The 19534-nt window shown below is 44.9% G+C and overlaps 1 protein-coding gene across 1 annotated transcript in view; it reads left to right on the top strand.

Annotated features, from left to right (window-relative positions):
• The window catches only part of LOC140588728 (uncharacterized), a 462332-nt gene extending 446608 nt beyond the window's left edge, over window positions 1-15724 (top strand). Inside the window, exons 19-28 of the mRNA XM_072710663.1 lie at window positions 381-554; window positions 2012-2185; window positions 2398-2571; window positions 2735-2908; window positions 5186-5359; window positions 6582-6755; window positions 9113-9286; window positions 11628-11801; window positions 12177-12223; window positions 14913-15724. Of these exons, the coding sequence (XP_072566764.1) occupies window positions 381-554; window positions 2012-2185; window positions 2398-2571; window positions 2735-2908; window positions 5186-5359; window positions 6582-6755; window positions 9113-9286; window positions 11628-11801; window positions 12177-12223; window positions 14913-15433 (1960 nt within the window). The 3' untranslated portion in view covers window positions 15434-15724. The remainder of the gene's footprint in view (window positions 1-380; window positions 555-2011; window positions 2186-2397; window positions 2572-2734; window positions 2909-5185; window positions 5360-6581; window positions 6756-9112; window positions 9287-11627; window positions 11802-12176; window positions 12224-14912) is intronic.
• Window positions 15725-19534: the final 3810 nt, after the last annotated feature.

Here is a 19534-nt window from a genome sequence, read left to right as displayed (position 1 = left end):
TAATTAACCTGTGTGAATGGATTTTAGAGCATATTCACACTCATGCCCTCATTCAAACTGGCTCTGGAAGATTCTGCACACAAAACCTTTCAGGATATTTGTGCTTTGAAATGAAAATGTTCAATGTATTCTTCATGACAGGGAACATGATGAGCATCAGAGGATTGGCCAGCATTAAAAATGTACCATATTTAATCACTTTTCTAACTGGTGATTTAATTTTGTGTTGTGTTTATCCACTAATTCTCTTTGAACTATAATCTGTGCCTTTTATTATGCTGAAAAAAAGTTTGATTGGATATTTTGTATCACTCTGATCACTGATGTGTAGGATTTATACTGGTCTCTGTGTGTGTATAATATCACGGCTTCTTTTGCAGGCTGAACAGCTGTAATCTCACAGAGAAATGCTGTGAGGTGCTGGCTTCAGCTCTCAGATCAAACTCCTCACCCCTGAGAGAGCTGGACCTGAGTGACAATGACCTGCAGGATTCAGGGGTGAAGCTGCTCTCTGCTGGACTGGAGGATTCACATTGTAAACTGGAGATACTGAGGTCAGTATTACTGGGGATTCCAAGCTGTTAACAGGGATTAAAGTTCTCTGTCGTTACGACGGATTTCCGTTAATTGTAGCGAGTCATCGACGGATTTCCGTCAATTACACTGTTCCGCCTGTCCTTAATGTTTTAAATTCACTTTTCATAATTTTAATGCTGTATATATAGGCTTACATTTCTCAAATAGTGTAATAAATGTCTTAATTTTAGTTTAAATAGGTCTTAAATTAAGGAAAGACAAAGTGTATTCAGCCTGCTGAGGAGGATGTGATCAAAGCCTGGAGTGGAGCGAATGCACGTTCCTCTCTCCACTCTAAGCGTTTTGTTATCACTCCGGTATGGATCCACTCCGGGTTTTGGTTTAGTTTTGAAGAAGTACATGTCAGGCTACGGCTGAGGTATAACTATATTTAAGATAGCATGGACACACTTATAATGCAGGAAGGCTCCGATGTTTCGGAGATTGATAAAAGTGTAAAAAGTAAATGGAGATGGGCTTGGCTTAGCGAAATTGGGGAGAATGGCAAGCCTTTTAGTTCGTGGGCTAAAAAAATCAAACAACCAGGTACGTGTCTTTGCACAGTATGCCACAGGAAACTTCAATATGGCAATAATGGCAAAAAAGTGCTAGCTCGCCATCAATCAGAAGCTAGTCACGATGCTGCCGTTCGTGCTCTACAGTACACATGCTACCTGCCTGGTGCGACAAGTACAGTACCACAACGGAGATTCATGCATCTATGGCCGACCGTGTGTGCGATGTAAAAGTGCGCATATGTTCTTTCATAGCGGAGCATGACCTGTCGTTCACAGTCTCACAACCGCTAGTTAATATAACGCAATCAGTTGTCAAAGACAAGAGTGCACTTTCAAGATTGTCTATGTCTAATGCACATGCCTCCTACTTGTGCACACATGGCATTGCTGCTTATTGGAAATCCGAATTGTCATCTAAGCTGAAAACGAAGATGTTTTCTTTAAATGTAGATGAGGCAACAGATGGAAACATGGACAGGATTCTGAATGTTCTTGTTCGGTACTATTAAGAGTTTCACAAAACATTGTTTGGTGTTATAAGATAAATAAAAACATGCACTGAAAAGATGTGTGGTAGATGGTTGATTATTTGTCAAGGTATATTTTTTTTCAAAGATTGCAAATAGCTTTTAAAATATGCAAACTGGCAATATTAAAGCGGTTTAATCTCCCCTTAAAACGCTATTGGTCTCGACTATTTAAATAAAGTGTTTGTTAAAGGAATATGGCTTGGCCTGAAAAAAGTTCAGTCAGAAGATTTTTTTTCACTTTAATCCCTGTGTTAACTGGGGATACTGAGGTCAGTCATATTTGTCCGGCCAAATAGTAAACTGGTATTTCATGATGATCACTATGATCACTGATGTGTAGGATTTATACTGGTCTCTGTGTGTATAATAACACAGCTTCTTTTGCAGGCTGAACAGCTGTAATCTCACAGAGAAATGCTGTGAGGTGCTGGCTTCAGCTCTCAGATCAAACTCCTCACCCCTGAGAGAGCTGGACCTGAGTGACAATGACCTGCAGGATTCAGGAGTGAAGCTGCTCTCTGCTGGACTGGGGGATTCACACTGTAAACTGGAGATACTGAGGTCAGTATTACTGGGTATTCCGCACTGTAAACTGGTGATACTGAGGTCAGTGTTACTGCATGGGTATTCCACACTGTAAACTGGGGATACTGAGGTCAGTCATATTTGTCCGGTCAAATAGTAAACTGGTATTTCATGATGATCACTATGATCACTGATGTGTAGGATATATACTGGTTTCTGTGTGTATAATAACACGGCTTCTTTTGCAGGCTGAACAGCTGTAATCTCACAGAGAAATGCTGTGAGGTGCTGGCTTCAGCTCTCAGATCAAACTCCTCACCCCTGAGAGAGCTGGACCTGAGTGACAATGACCTGCTGGATTCAGGAATGAAGCTGCTCTCTGCTGGACTGGAGGATTCACATTGTAAACTGGGGATACTGAGGTCAGTATTACTGGGGATTCCAAGCTGTTAATTGGGGATACTGAGGTCAGTCATATTTGTCCGGTCAAATAGTAAACTGGTATTTCATAATGATCATTATGATCACTGATGTGTAGGATTTATACTGGTCTCTGTGTGTATAATAACACAGCTTCTTTTGCAGGCTGAACAGCTGTAATCTCACAGAGAAATGCTGTGAGGTGCTGGCTTCAGCTCTCAGATCAAACTCCTCACCCCTGAGAGAGCTGGACCTGAGTGACAATGACCTGCTGGATTCAGGAATGAAGCTGCTCTCTGCTGGACTGGGGGATTCACACTGTAAACTGGAGATACTGAGGTCAGTATTACTGGGTATTCCACACTGTAAACTGGGGACACTGAGGTCAGTATTACTGGGTATTCTACACTGTAAACTGGTGATACTGAGGTCAGTCATATTTGTCCGGTCAAATAGTAAACTGGTATTTCACGGTGACACTGCAACTGGGACACAGATTAAACCACAGGCCACAGGTATTTGACAGCACAGCTGAGACACCCTCCACCCTGCAGACACAGAAAGGAGTGTCCTGGGAAGGGCTGAGGGATCAGCCACATGGCCAGTTCATTTACTCTGACTTAAGCTCCTGTTTAGGCCTCTAGATGCAGCAGAAGGACTAATATTATAAGAGCTTCTCATGTCTGAATTGTCTCAGCCAGTAAAGCGGCTGATCCTGAATCCAAGCTGCCTAAGCATGAACTATGTCAGTACTTTATAATATAAAGTGTTTCTGTGACGTTTGCAAGGCAAGTCACAGCACTCACACCATTTCATTCCCACTAAGCAGGTATAGATTTCAGCTTATTATTTCTCAGAAAAGAAGAAGACATGATGCGGAGGTTTTGTTTTAATATTGTTATACTGACTTAATATTGTTACACTGTGTACTAGAGTAAATACCTGGGCTGGACTTTTCACAGTTTCATAGCAGAGGAACCTAAATCACATTTCCTCAGGTGGAATTACACCAAATAAAATCCTCCTTTATTTTGGGTACCTGCTGCATGGACCCCTTCCTGTGTCACATCAGCCGCCTGTCAGCTATGAGAGAGGAATCACTCCTGTAATCAGCTCTCACTGCACTGTACAGATCTGTGTGGACCACAGTGTTTAAAATGTTCATGTGCTAAGGTCTCTCAAACAGGATTCCTGAAAGTACTGTTGCATCCATAATTTTTTTCAAAATTAACTTTTACCTTCATAATTTGTACGATTTTAATATAAAACACGATGTGCATCAGGTAGGTCGGCCTGACTGGCCTGCATTAGCTGCTGGGGATGTTCACATCTCCTCCGGTCAGAGTTCCTAGTCAGTTTGGGGACACCTGGCAGAAAGATGGCTGACCACTGCCAGTCATTCCTGTTGCTTGTCTAACCCTCTGGAAAACATGACAGAGTCAATATTGTTTCTTTGCCCTGGACACTAAGCAAAGCAAAACTTCCCAGGTTTCACTGATAAAACGTCTTGGCAGTTTCAGCTGCTGCTGAGATGCTCAGCTACAGAACGGAATATTCTGGGCCTTCAAAATACTGCAGCAGTAATTGGTCCACATTCCCTAAAGGTTATAAGGTCACACTCTGTATGGTTCACATCAGCTTCTGGTTACATCTGCTTAATGGCGTCCTAATGATTACATTCTCTATGTGTTATACAGTACCATATAATATTCCATATGGACACCCCAAAGGGGCGGTCTTTATTTTAGGGGGATAAGGGGGGGCATTTAGGAAGGGCAGCTTAAGGGCAGCCGGAGTGTGGATTCCCGGCTCCTTGGTCGCTGAGCAGGTGGGGGGCGGCAGTCCCTTCTGGGTGGTCATCCTCCAGGCGTCTGTGTTCAGAGAGAGAGAGAGAGACGACAAGCAGGCTGCTCACCAGTCACCCTCTCCCCCCCCCTGCCCACGATGCAGGCTCTGAGCCGTGCTGGGGGAGGCGATCCCGCCCCCTCTCTGGGGCTGTTATCAGCTGACAGCTGCCTCCTGTTGACATTCCTCACTTCCTCACGGGTGGTTCTGCGGCCGACCGTGGGGATCTTGTGGTTTCTGTCCGGCGCTGTGGTGCTGATCGTCCTCTTTGGGATTTAGCAGACTTTCCTGCCCCTGTGGCGTCACACTGTTTGCTCTTGGCGTCACTGCAGGGCCTCATCCTCTCTGCCATCAGTGCTCTTCTTGTGGCAGGACTGTGGATGAGGGAGTCCAGCTCTAGGTTTCATTCAGTGGGTCACTGTCACTGGATGGTTTAATTTTGAACTGAGCTGATTATTCATGTGTGTTACTACACAGTCAGTGAGGCTAAAAGGTGAGCTTCAGTGTACAGTGTGTGGGGGCCGCAGGAACAGAGGCACACAGGTGAACCCGGGTGCAGAATAATGCCCCCAAATGGAAGCTTTCTATCAGGAACAGGGAGAGCAGGGATGGAGGAAAAGGGGGAGGAGCTGAATGGCTGCTTGGTCTGGGGGGGTCCAGGCCAGTCGCTGGTCCCAGTCAGGCTGTGGCTTTGGGCACGTCAGCCCTGGCGTTTTGATGGGTTGCTGCCACCTGTATTTTGTCTGATATTTTGTGATTTCCTTTCTGCAGGGTGGCAGGCTGTAGAGTCACAGAAGAAGGCTGTTCTTCCCTGGCTTCAGCTCTCAGATCAAACTCCTCACCCCTGAGAGAGCTGGACCTGAGTGACAATGACCTGCAGGATTCAGGAGTGACGCTGCTCTCTGCTGGACTGGGGGATTCACACTGTAAACTGGTGATACTGAGGTCAGTATTACTGGGTATTCCGCACTGTAAACTGGTGATACTGAGGTCAGTATTACTGGGTATTCCACACTGTAAACTGGTGACACTGAGGTCAGTATTACTGGGTATTCTACACTGTACACTGGTGATACTGAGGTCAGTCATATTTGTCCGGTCAAATAGTAAATTGGTATTTCACGGTGACACTGCAACTGGGACACAGATTAAACCACAGGCCACAGGTATTTGACAGCACAATTGAGACACCCTCCACCCTGCAGACACAGAAAGGAGTGTCCTGGGAATCCTGGACACTCCATATTCCATATGGACACCCCCAAAGGGGCGGTCTTTATTTTAGGGGGATAAGGGGGGGCATTTAGGAAGGGAAGCTTAAGGGCAGCCGGAGTGTGGATTCTAGCTCCTTCCTCACACGGCTGGGCCCGGCTCCTTGATCGCTGAGCAGGTGGGGGGCGGCAGTCCCTTCTGGATGGTCATCCTCCAGGCGTCTATGTTAGAGAGACGACAAGCAGGCTGTTCCCCAGTCACCCTCTCCCCCCCCCTGCCGACGATGCAGGCTCTGAGCCGTGCTGGGGGAGGCGATCCCGCCCCCTCTCTGGGGCTGTTATCAGCTGCCAGCTGCCTCCTGTTGACATTCCTCACTTCCTCATGGGTGGTTCTGCGGCCGACCGTGGGGATCTTGTGGTTTCTGTCCGGCGCTGTGGTGCTGATCGTCCTCTTTGGGATTTAGTCGATTTTCCTGCCCCTGTGGCGTCACACTGTTTGCTCTTGGCGTCACTGCAGGGCCTCATCCTCTCTGCCATCAGTGCTCTTCTTGTGGCAGGACTGTGGATGAGGGAGTCCAGCTCTAAGTTTCATTCAGTGGGTCACTGTCACTGGATGGTTTAATTTTGAACTGAGCTGATTATTCATGTGTGTTGCTACAAAGTCAGTGAGGCTAAAAGGTGAGCTTCAGTGAACAGTGTGTGGGGGCCGCAGGAACAGAGGCACACAGGTGAACCCGGGTGCAGAATAATGCCCCCAAATGGAAGCTTTTTATCAGGAACAGGGAGAGCAGGGATGGAGGAAAAGGGGGAGGAACTGAATGGCTGCTTGGTCTGGGGGGGTCCAGGCCAGTCGCTGGTCCCAGTCAGGCTGTGGCTTTGGGCACGTCAGCACTGGCGTTTTGATGGGTTGCTGCCACCTGTATTTTGTCTGATATTTTGTGATTTCCTTTCTGCAGGGTGGCAGGCTGTAGAGTCACAGAAGAAGGCTGTTCTTTCCTGGCTTCAGCTCTCAGATCAAACTCCTCTCAGCTGAGAGAGCTGGACCTGACTGACAATGACCTGCAGGATTCAGGGGTGAAGCTGCTCTCTGCTGGACTGGGGGATTCACACTGTACACTGGAGATACTGAGGTCAGTATTACTGGGCATTCCGCACTGTACACTGGAGATACTGAGGTCAGTATTACTGGGTATTCCACACTGTAAACTGGGGACACTGAGGTCAGTATTACTGGGTATTCTACACTGTAAACTGGTGATACTGAGGTCAGTCATATTTGTCCGGTCAAATAGTAAACTGGTATTTCACGGTGACACTGCAACTGGGACACAGATTAAACCACAGGCCACAGGTATTTGACAGCACAACTGAGACACCCTCCACCCTGCAGACACAGAAAGGAGTGTCCAGGGAAGGGCTGAGGCATCAGCCACATGGCCAGTTCATTTACTCTGACTTAAGCTCCTGTTTAGGCCTCTAGATGCAGCAGAAGGACTAATATTATAAGAGCTTCTCATGTCTGAATTGCCTCAGCCAGTAAAGCGGCTGATCCTGAATCCAAGCTGCCTAAGCATGAACTATGTCAGTACTTTATAATATAAAGTGTTTCTGTGACGTTTGCAAGGCAAGTCACAGCACTCACACCATTTCATTCCCACCAAGCAGGTATAGATTTCAGCTTTTTATTTCTCAGAAAAGAGGACATGATGCGGATGTTTTGTTTTAATATTGTTATACTGACTTAATATTGTTACACTGTGTACTAGAGTAAATACCTGGGCTGGACTTTTCACAGTTTCATAGCAGAGGAACCTAAATCACATTTCCTCAGGTGGAATTACACCAAATAAAATACTCTCTTATTTTGGGTACCTGCTGCATGGACCCCTTCCTATGTCACATCAACAGCCTGTCAGCTATGAGAGAGGAATCTCTCCTGTAATCAGCTCTCACTGCACTGTACAGATCTGTGTGGACCACAGTGTTTAAAATGTTCATGTGCTAAGGTCTCTCAAACAGGATTCCTGAAAGTACTGTTGCATCCATAATTTTTTTCAAAATTAACTTTTACCTTCATAATTTGTACGATTTTAATATAAAACACGATGTGCATCAGGTAGGTCGGCCTGACTGGCCTGCATTAGCTGCTGGGGATGTTCACATCTCCTCCGGTCAAAGTTCCTAGTCAGTTTGGGGACACCTGGCAGAAAGATGGCTGACCACTGCCAGTCAGTCCTGTTGCTTGTCTAACCCTCTGGAAAACATGACAGAGTCAATATTGTTTCTTTGCCCTGGACACTAAGCAAAGCAAAACTTCCCAGGTTTCACTGATAAAACGTCTTGGCAGTTTCAGCTGCTGCTGAGATGCTCAGCTACAGAACGGAATATTCTGGGCCTTCAAAATACTGCAGCAGTAATTGGTCCACATTCCCTAAAGGTTACAAGGTCACACTCTGTATGGTTCACATCAGCTTCTGGTTACATCATCTTAATGGCGTCCCAATGATTACATTCTCTATGTGTTATACAGTACCATATAATACTCCATATGGACACCCCCAAAGGGGCAGTCTTTATTTTAGGGGGATAAGGGGGGGCATTTAGGAAGGGCAGCTTAAGGGCAGCCGGAGTGTGGATTCTAGCTCCTTCCTCACGCGGCTGGGCCCGGCTCCTTGGTCCCTGGCTGAGCAGGTGGGGGGCGGCAGTCCCTTCTGGGTGGTCATCCTCCAGGCGTCTGTGTTAGAGAGAGAGAGAGAGACGACAAGCAGGCTGCTCACCAATCACCCTCTCCCCCCCCCCCCCCCCCCTGCCCATGATGCAGGCTCTGAGCCGTGCTGGGGGAGGCGATCCCGCCCCCTCTCTGGGGCTGTTAGGAGCTGTCAGCTGCCTCCTGTTGACATTCCTCAGTTCCTCACGGGTGGTTCTGCAGCCAACCGTGGGGATCTTGTGGTTTATGTCCGGCGCTGTGGTGCTGATCATCCTCTTTGGGATTTAGCCGACTTTCCTGCCCCTGTGGCGTCACACTGTTTGCTCTTGGTGTCACTGCAGGGCCTCATCCTCTCTGCCATCAGTGCTCTTCTTGTGGCAGGACTGTGGATGAGGGAGTCCAGCTCTAAGTTTCATTCCGTGGGTCACTGTCACTGGATGGTTTAATTTTGAACTGAGCTGATTATTCATGTGTGTTACTACACAGTCAGTGAGGCTAAAAGGTGAGCTTCAGTGAACAGTGTGTGGGGGCCGCAAGAACAGAGGCACACAGGTGAACCCGGGTGCAGAATAATGCCCCCAAATGGAAGCTTTTTATCAGGAACAGGGAGAGCAGGGATGGAGGAAAAGGGGGAGGTGCTGAATGGCTGCTTGGTCTGGGGGGGTCCAGGCCAGTCGCTGGTCCCAGTCAGGCTGTGGCTTTGGGCACGTCAGCACTGGCGTTTTGATGGGTTGCTGCCACCTGTATTTTGTCTGATATTTTGTAATTTCCTTTCTGCAGGGTGGCAGGCTGTAGAGTCACAGAAGAAGGCTGTTCTTCCCTGGCTTCAGCTCTCAGATCAAACTCCTCTCAGCTGAGAGAGCTGGACCTGACTGACAATGACCTGCAGGATTCAGGGGTGATGCTGCTCTCTGCTGGACTGGGGGATTCACACTGTAAACTGGAGATACTGAGGTCAGTATTACTGGGTATTCCGCACTGTACACTGGTGATACTGAGGTCAGTATTACTGGGTATTCCACACTGTAAACTGGGGACACTGAGGTCAGTATTACTGGGTATTCCACACTGTAAACTGGTGATACTGAGGTCAGTCATATTTGTCCGGTCAAATAGTAAACTGGTATTTCACGGTGACACTGCAACTGGGACACAGATTAAACCACAGGCCACAGGTATTTGACAGCACAACTGAGACACCCTCCACCCTGCAGACACAGAAAGGAGTGTCCAGGGAAGGGCTGAGGGATCAGCCACATGGCCAGTTCATTTACTCTGACTTAAGCTCCTGTTTAGGCCTCTAGATGCAGCAGAAGGACTAATATTATAAGAGCTTCTCATGTCTGAATTGCCTCAGCCAGTAAAGCGGCTGATCCTGAATCCAAGCTGCCTAAGCATGAACTATGTCAGTATTTTATAATATAAAGTGTTTCTGTGACGATGGCAAGGCAAGTCACAGCACTCACACCATTTCATTCCCACTAAGCAGGTATAGATTTCAGCTTTTTATTTCTCAGAAAAGAGGACATGATGCGGATGTTTTGTTTTAATATTGTTATACTGACTTAATATTGTTACACTGTGTATAGAGTAAATACCTGGGCTGGACTTTTCACAGTTTCATAGCAGAGGAACCTAAATCACATTTTCTCAGGTGGAATTACACCAAATAAAATACTCTCTTATTTTTGGTACCTGCTGCATGGACCCCTTCCTGTGTCACATCAGCCGCCTGTCAGCTATGAGAGAGGAATCACTCCTGTAATCAGCTCTCACTGCACTGTACAGATCTGTGTGGACCACAGTGTTTAAAATGTTCATGTGCTAAGGTCTCTCAAACAGGATTCCTGAAAGTACTGTTGCATCCATAATTTTTTTCAAAATTAACGTTTACCTTCATAATTTGTACGATTTTAATATAAAACACGATGTGCATCAGGTAGGTCGGCCTGACTGGCCTGCATTAGCTGCTGGGGATGTTCACATCTCCTCCGGTCAGAGTTCCTAGTCAGTTTGGGGACACCTGGCAGAAAGATGGCTGAGCACTGCCAGTCATTCCTGTTGCTTGTCTAACCCTCTGGAAAACATGACAGAATCAATATTGTTTCTTTGCCCTGGACACTAAGCAAAGCAAAACTTCCCAGGTTTCACTGATAAAACGTCTTGGCAGTTTCAGCTGCTGCTGAGATGCTCAGCTACAGAACGGAATATTCTGGGCCTTCAAAATACTGCAGCAGTAATTGGTCCACATTCCCTAAAGGTTACAAGGTCACACTTTGTATGGTTCACATCAGCTTCTGGTTACATCTGCTTAATGGCATCCTAATGATTACATTCTCTATGTGTTATACAGTACCATATAATACTCCATATGGACACCCCCAAAGGGGCGGTCTTTATTTTAGGGGGATAGGGGGGGCATTTAGGAAGGGCAGCTTAAGGGCAGCCGGAGTGTGGATTCTAGCTCCTTCCTCACACGGCTGGACCCGGCTCCTTGGTCACTGAGCAGGTGGGGGGCGGCAGTCCCTTCTGGGTGGTCATCCTCCAGGCGTCTGTGTTCAGAGAGAGAGAGAGATGACAAGCAGGTTGCTCACCAGTCACCCTCCCCCCCCCCCCGCCCACGATGCAGGCTCTGAGCCGTGCTGGGGGAGGCGATCCCGCCCCCTCTCTGGGGCTGTTATCAGCTGCCAGCTGCCTCCTGTTGACATTCCTCACTTCCTCACCGGTGGTTCTGCAGCCGACCGTGGGCATCTTGTGGTTTCTGTCCGGCGCTGTGGTGCTGATCGTCCTCTTTGGGATTTAGCCGACTTTCCTGCCCCTGTGGCGTCACACTGTTTGCTCTTGGCGTCACTGCAGGGCCTCATCCTCTCTGCCATCAGTGCTCTTCTTGTGGCAGGACTGTGGATGAGGGAGTCCAGCTCTAAGTTTCATTCAGTGGGTCACTGTCACTGGATGGTTTAATTTTGAACTGAGCTGATTATTCATGTGTGTTGCTACACAGTCAGTGAGGCTAAAAGGTGAGCTTCAGTGAACAGTGTGTGGGGGCCGCAAGAACAGAGGCACACAGGCAAACCCGGGTGCAGAATAATGCCCCCAAATGGAAGCTTTTTATCAGGAACAGGGAAAGCAGGGATGGAGGAAAAGGGGGAGGAGCTAAATGGCTGCTTGTTCTGGGGGGATCCAGGCCAGTCACTGGTCCCAGTCAGGCTGTGGCTTTGGGCACGTCAGCACTGGCATTTTGATGGGTCGCTGCCACCTGTTTTTTGTCTGATATTTTGTGATTTCCTTTCTGCAGGCTGACATGCTGTAGAGTCACAGAAGAAGGCTGTTCTTCCCTGGCTTCAGCTCTGAGGTCAAACCCCTCACACCTGAGAGAGTTGGACCTAAGCTACAATCACCCAGGAGACTCAGGAGAGAAGCTGCTCTCTGCTCTACTGGAGGATCCCAGCTGTAACCTGGAGAAGCTGAAGTAAGTACAGAATGTGTGTCTGACACGCTACAGATACTTATGCATGTCTGTGAAGAAGAGGCACCAATAAATAAATGGATACAGCAGTACTATATTATGGCTTAATGGTTAGGGAAGCGCACTTGTAATTGAAAGATTGCTGGATGGAATCCCTGACCAGCAAGGCACTACTGAGGTACCCTGAGCAAGGTACCGCCCCCAAGCACTGCTCCCTGGGTGCTGAATTAGCTGCCCCCTGCTATGTCACGATGTCACATATGGGGTAAATGCAGAGGACATATTTTGTTGTTGTGCACTGTGTGCTGTGGTGTGTCAACAATAACCACTGATCATTAAATTCTAATTCTGAAATTCTAAATTCTGCTTTTCCTATAGTGTGGACCACTGTGGAGAGTGCAGGACCAGACCAGGCTTACAGAAGTGTAAGTGTGTCTGCATGTTCTTATTAATAATGCCATTAATACCATTTTATGATTGTATTCATGCAATTGTTGTGATGAGTGTGGCTTTTTGCACTGTATGTAGATGGATTTCCATGTTTGTATTTAGGTGAGTTTCTCTGTGTGTGACAGTTTAGACAGAATCCAAAAGGAAAGAACAAAACAGATAAAACATCCATCACCGTAACCACTTAATCCCAACTGGGGTCAGAGGGGGCACTGGAGCCTATCCCAGGAACAAGGGGCGCAGGCGGGAACCAACCCTGGGCACAGACACACACACACACACACACACACACACACACCAATCAGCCTGGCCTGCACGTTTTTGGACCGTGGGAGGAAACCAGAGCCCCCTGCAGAATCCCACACAAACACAGAGCGTGTGAACTCCACACAGAAAGGACTCGGGACCAAACCCAGGACCTTCTTGCCGTGAGGCAGCAGCACTAACCACTGCACCACTGTGCCGCCCACAGACAAAACAGGCATCACCAAAAATACTATTAATTCATTCATCTTTTTTTTGTACAAATAAATACTTTATAGATGCTTAAATCGTCTGTGTGTGGGAGTGTAACAGGGTTAAAATATGTTCTGATACAGTTCTGCGTCTTTGATTTCACAAAGAAATCCTTTGCATTTGTTCTTCATGCACATGTGGTGAGTTTACTTTTATCTTATTGAGATTCATTAGTATTTTCCTAGATGGCACCCGTAGTCTCCCCCAAACCGGGAGAATGGTCTGACTGCAGAACACTGGTCTCCGCTAGGAGGATCTCCACTGTGGGACCAGAAATCACATGATCTCCACTCCTGGGCCGGACATGACGTTATCCAAACTTCAGAAACAGAGCCGAAGTATAGGATAGAGTTATCATTTTTATTGTTAATAATTATTATAGCATTATTATAATAATTTGTATAATATATGTATATACATGTGTCTGTATAATGTTAAACATTATCGCAACATCTTATATATAATTATCCCATATAAAAGTATTATTATTACTAATAATAAATCATAATAATGTACAATAATAATATAGGATATTATTATTATTATCTCCCCTGGGATTATATCGCATCACTCTGTATAACGTAGGATGTACCACCACTAGGGGGCGCCGAATCACATGACTTCCACAATAGCGTGGAGTGGCGTCAGTGCAACATCGTGAACTAACTTTAATAATCCAGCCTGCTGAGTTCTCTTTAGTAGCGTCGTGTCCGGGCAGGAGTGGAGTTTCCAGCCCACAGTAGAGACCCTCCTGGCGGAGTCTGCAGCCAGATGTAATCAGTTCGTGCTCCTTATCTTTCTCTCTTCTAAACCGGCGCTGATGCCGGACTCTGCTCAGTCTGCGGTAGAGCTTAGATCGGGCCCAAAAAATTAAACCCGACCCTACCCGAGCCCGTGCACCTTGTGTCCGAGCCCGACCCGGTCCGACACATTAACTGTAATTATGAGCCCGAGCCCGATTTAAACCCGACTATTTTTTAATACGTGAGCCGTTGTAACAGACGTTCTCAACTACAATTCTAAGTTGTTTGAACTACAGAAATTAGTTTAGATTTATCTTAATGAAAAATGCAACAAGGACGAAGCATGTAAACTGCATTGTTTGTTTATTCAGAATGGATTTTTGAGACACGTTTAGAAGAAAAGCACGTTTTCACTTATCCAGTTCGCTTGCTGCTGGAACCAGTTTGTGTGCTCGGCATCGAACTTTAAGTAAAGGGTTAAGAAAAAGGTTAAATCCTTCCGTAAGCAGCCAACGAGGTATGTGTTAATTAAGTTTTAGTTAAGTTTGTTGTATTTAGCCATGTAAATGTAAATGCTAACTGAGGTTCGTGTTAACTGTATATGAATTCTCTAAGCTGTCTTTATTGTTATTTATGTTTATATTTCATTTGAATTTCAATGTTTGTTAGCTAATATTGTAAGTAAATGTGCTTGATTTTGTGTTTCCGTATCTGTATTTAGTTCTCACGTCTGCCATGATGGTGATAATAACGAAGCCACTGTCTTTCGAATAAACCGTCGGCTCAGTTAAATGCAAATGACTCTTGTGCTCGTGTCTTACGGGAGGGAGCTACATTTATAATTATGGCATAGCTCTCCACCCAATTAGGCTAATTAAGTAATGATTTAAAAAAAAAAAAACACACACAAATGCTTGATCATGGCCCCGCCCAGCCCGGCCCGGCCCGGCCCGAAGATAGTGGCAGGAAATATCGGCCCGACCCGGCCCACGGGTCGGGTCGGGTCGGGTCTGGGCTCGGGCTCGGGCAGAGAATCTAAACTCTAGTCTGCGGGTAGCGCTGCTGTGAAGAGGCTTGCGGTTCGAAGGAAGGTTATATTTTAAACTAAAGACGCTCACTTTTAGTATTAATCTCTGATGCCGTCTTGTGGTAAATATGCTTCTGATGAATATGTCTGATGAATGTCGCTGCTTTGTAATTTTATTTACCCGTAATTAAGCTGTTAGTTTAGCTCGCGCAGCATTTCCCACCGGCGTCGCGCGCCGTCCGATGTTTCCTGAGCTATTTCATAAACTTCAGTTCCCGCTTCGTTAAGGGAAGCTGTGCTGTTTTTATATTGTACAGAAACATAAAGTACAGGCTGCCTGATGGTATTAATAATAATAATTCTTCATCTTGCCTACAGACTCTTGCCAGCTGACGCTGGACCCCAACACAACACACAGAGTCCTGTCTCTGTCAAAGGGGAACAGGAAGGTGACAGGGGGGGCAGAGCAGCCATATCCTGATCATCCAGAGAGATTTGACTGCTGGCCCCAAGTTCTGTGCAGAGAGAGTCTGACTGGTCGCTGTTACTGGGAGGCTGAGTGGAGTGGATATGGAGCCCGGATAGGAGTGACTTATAAAGGAATCGGGAGGAAAGGAGACAGTGATGACTGTGCGCTTGGAGACAATGACAAGTCATGGAGTCTGTTCTGCTCTCCTGACAGTTACTCTGTCCGGCACAATAATAAACAGACTGTCATACCCATAAAGCCCTCAGGCTCCCGCAGAGTAGGAGTGTATCTGGACCAGGCGGCTGGTACTCTGTCCTTCTACAGAGTCTCCTCTGACGGACTGACCCTCCTGTACAGCTTCACCTCCTCATTCACTGAACCCCTCTGTCCAGGGTTTGGGGTTTATTATAACTCCTCAGTGTCGCTGTGACGTGTTGCTGGTTCTCCTGGCATAAAGGTAAAATCTCTGCTTTTTAACCTTTATAATCCTTTTTACTCTGAAATGTATGTTTGACAGAAATAAATGCCTGTGTTCAGGGAGCTGAATAAACATGAAAAATATTTAATAGTTTTTCTCTCTGATTAAAATGTAACTAAATGTAATCCTGATGAGTGGGGGGGCCTTTCCCCCTCCCCTGTATATGTACATTTTATATATTTATGCCTATTTACTGTATTTCCTGCCTGTACAATGACAATAAAGGCTTTCTGTTCTGTCCTATTAATGTCCTGCTTCAGCGTCACCCAAAGCATAACTGAGTAACATAATGAAACCACAGTCTGGTGGATTAAGTTAAATTCACTTTACTGCTGCAGCTGAACATAACTTAAACAATGACACTAAATCAATGTATATAATAATCATTTAACTGGAGACATAACAGAAACAAAAAACTTTAAATTATATTGTTACTGCCCTGGTTCAGTGGATTAAAGTAAATAAAATTATTAATGTATTTTATTAAAATTTCTTTTATGAAATAATTATTACTTTAAGAATAAAGTACTATTATGGTACTCTATATATATTAAGTATATATATATGTGTGTGTAATGTGCTACACCCTTTATTTTCATGAATATTATGTTTGCGTTTGTGTCATTTATTTTGCTGTGTTATCCGTAGTGTTGTGTGTTTGTAATGAAGTGGTTTATTTGTAATTAATTATGCTTGGTTTTATTGTGTGTGTAAATGGCACTGACGTTGTATGCGAGTGCCCGTGTGGGCTGCCAAATGATGTTCTATTAATCGTAGCTATATGTTAAGTTTCTGTTGTATCCTTCCTTACTGTTTCCGCATCGTCTCCCAAGTCACTAGAGCAAATTTATGTAGTGGAGGGGTACATGCTTGCATCGGGAGTAATTTGAGTCGAAGATTTTTTTATAGAGCGGTTGTTTCCGCAGGCGGGTCGGAGTGCGGGCAAGGGTGGTACCTAGAGCCCCCGCAACCCTCCTTACATACGAATGAACCCTCCCCCCTTACTAGTGTTTGCCCGGTCTGCTCTTCTCAGTCTGAGAACCAGGAAGTGAGAGAAACTAAACTAAATCGTATAAGTGCTCGTGGTAAAATGGCAGAAGCCAGTGTCGCAGTGGATCAGAACCAGTTCACCTGCCCAGTCTGTCTGGATTTACTGAAGGATCCAGTGGCTATTCCCTGTGGACATAGTTACTGTATGAGGTGTATATATGTGTGTATATATATATATATATATATATATATACATTCATACATACATACACATACACACACAAATAGCACCCAGATAGATCACACACACAGGTTTGTAATTATATCTTTGTGTGGACTCTCCATTCATTACTATGGGGAAATCTAATTAGCATATCAACCTTAACCGGGCACAGTATATGGGTAAGTGTGTGTGTATGTGCATGCATAGTGTAACTGGGCAGAGAGAGAGAGTGTGTGTGTGTGTGTGTGTGTGTGTGTGTGTGTGTGTGTGTGTGTGTGTGTGTGTGTGTGTGTGTGTGTGTGTGTCCTTGTCACTGCACTGGGACACTGGGATCCACACTGACCACAGGGTGGACTAACCTCTTCCAGCAGTAGCCCAGCTTTCCTAGCCCTTGTGTCCATTTCAATTTCACACTGCACCACGTAGAACATATGGGTCCGGTGGACCCAGTTGCAATAGTTTTAATAAAAAATTTTTTATTTTCAATTCGCGAATATAAAAAATGTCGTCTTTACTGCAAAACGTCATCCCTTATGTGTGATGTAATGCAAAGTAAGAGAAGTTGAAGCTGAAACTGAAAGTAGTGGCGAAAGATGCGCCATGTTTGAAATCTTCGACTGGGTCCGGAAGACCCTCATATGGACATAAGGGCTAGTTGGTCTCCCATCCAAGTACTGGCCAGGCCCAAAGCTGCTTCAGATGCATTACCTGGTCTGACCTGCAGGTGGTGTGGCTGCTGACATCTCAAAAAGAAAGAAAGTGATTGATCAATCAATCAAATAAACAATATATGATAACTGTTGAAACACTTTACCATGAAATGTAGGTAATGATTAAAAACCTTAAAAATCTTTTTGTATTAATGAGCAGGACCAGGTGACAAACTACGGTGGCCCCTAGAGACAAAACACAAAGAAAAGAAAAAGCAGAAACAAAATGAAAATGCGCTGCAAATTAAAAAACAAAACCAAAAGAAAAAGCAGAAACAAAATGAAAATGCGCAGCAAATTAAAAAACACAACCAAAAGAAAAAGCAGAAACAAAATGAAAATGCGCAGCAAATTAAAAAACACATCCAAAAGAAAAAGCAGAAACAAAATGAAAATGCGCTGTAAATTAAAAAACAAACACAAAAGAAAAAGCAGAAACAGAAAGAAAATGCACAGCAAGTAGACGATTCCAAACCGGAAGTGCTCCACCACGCTAGGGGCGTGGTGAGCTCATGTGGCCCACTACACAGTAGTGTAGTGAGTCGTCTTAAGTGTCCGAGAGCCCGTTCGATGAAGAAATCAAACTTACGGTTTTCGGACACTCGGTCGGTGACTCAAAGGAACGGTTTGCAAACCGATCCCAAGAGCCCTCGCGGCATTTACTGCGGAAATGCAGTTACGCTGTTGAAAGGAATATTAACGCAGCTGTTCACAGGGCTGTCAACTTTGGTCAGCGGGCTGGCGTGAGATTTTCGATTTCAGACAAGTCCGCATACGCATTTACACCTTTGTGACAGTTTTATTACCTTGTAAATGGTCTGTAGGGTTTGCAATTATCTACCCCAACGCTTTCGATGCAGCTAATTTTAGGTTTATAATGTAATAATATAAATTTGCCGTAAGATTTCTTGCGCGAGCGTGAGAGTCCGAAAGCGTGAGTGTCACGCCAGATGCGTGAGAGTTGGCAGTCCTGTGTTCATTATTTATCACAACAGTAAATTATTGCATTTCTGCATAATAGAAGTATATGTCTTTCATCAAAAACCAAAGGTATTTATTAACTTTGACGTTTACACAACAACATATGCAAGTTTACTCATGCTCATTGTATGTGTGATTGTATTGGTAATATTGCAGTTGTTAACTGTGATGTAGTCCTTGATACTCATGCACATGAATTTGGCTAAAGTAAAGAAAATAAGAACTATATATACACGCGTGTTTATTCAGCATCGACACCCTTTCTGCTTTTTATATATTGTTTTTTTATTGTGAATAGTCAAGCTGAGCATTTTTGTTGAACACCAGCCCCATCTTTCAGTCAAATAACGTAACCTTGATTTATTATCCGATCCCATGATTCGTTGAGTCACACGGTCAGGCGAAAAAAAAAGACGAAAAAAAATAGTGAATCACAGAATCGATTTTAGAATCGATTCGTTACAACGGACAGCTCGAAAGAATCAAATCAGTTAATTCAGTCGAACTTCCCATCACTACTGTGTAGCGACTGGGCCACATGAGCTCACCGCGCCCCCTAGCGTGGTGGAGTACTTCCGGTTTGGGATCGTGTACTTGCTGTGCATTTTCTTTCTGTTTCTGCTTTTTCTTTTGTTTGTCTTTTTTCCACTTGCAGCGCATTTTCATTTTGTTTCTGCTTTTTCTTTTGTGTGTGTTTTTTTAATTTGCAGCGCATTTTCATTTTGTTTCTGCTTTTTCTTTTGTGTGTTTTTTAATTTGCAGCGCATTTTCATTTTGTTTCTGCTTTTTCTTTTGTGTGTGTTTTTTTATTTGCAGCGCATTTTCATTTTGTTTCTGCTTTTTCTTTTGGTTGTGTTTTGTCTCTAGGGGCCACCGTAAAATTATATCACTTATGTAGAAACAAGGGAAAAAATCATTTATTCAACAAAAGAAATTAACTAAGATGCCAATTTCCATTGAGGAAAAAGTTAGGACACCCTCACATTCATTACTATTGAAAATGCCCAGAATTTGATTCCGGGCACCACATTAGGTGAAAATGGTTAGAACATTGTTACACAGCCCAGGAGTTTCCGTTGCTGTTTTGCCTGTACATTTTTTATTTTGTTTTCTTTTTTTTGTTGTTTATGATAAGGTCATGTGGCTTGT

This window comes from Paramormyrops kingsleyae, chromosome 4 (genome assembly GCF_048594095.1).
Source record: "Paramormyrops kingsleyae isolate MSU_618 chromosome 4, PKINGS_0.4, whole genome shotgun sequence".
Lineage (NCBI taxonomy): Eukaryota > Metazoa > Chordata > Actinopteri > Osteoglossiformes > Mormyridae > Paramormyrops > Paramormyrops kingsleyae.
The sequence above is the reverse complement of the archived record's forward strand: the minus strand, read 5'-3'. Positions and strand labels throughout refer to the sequence as shown.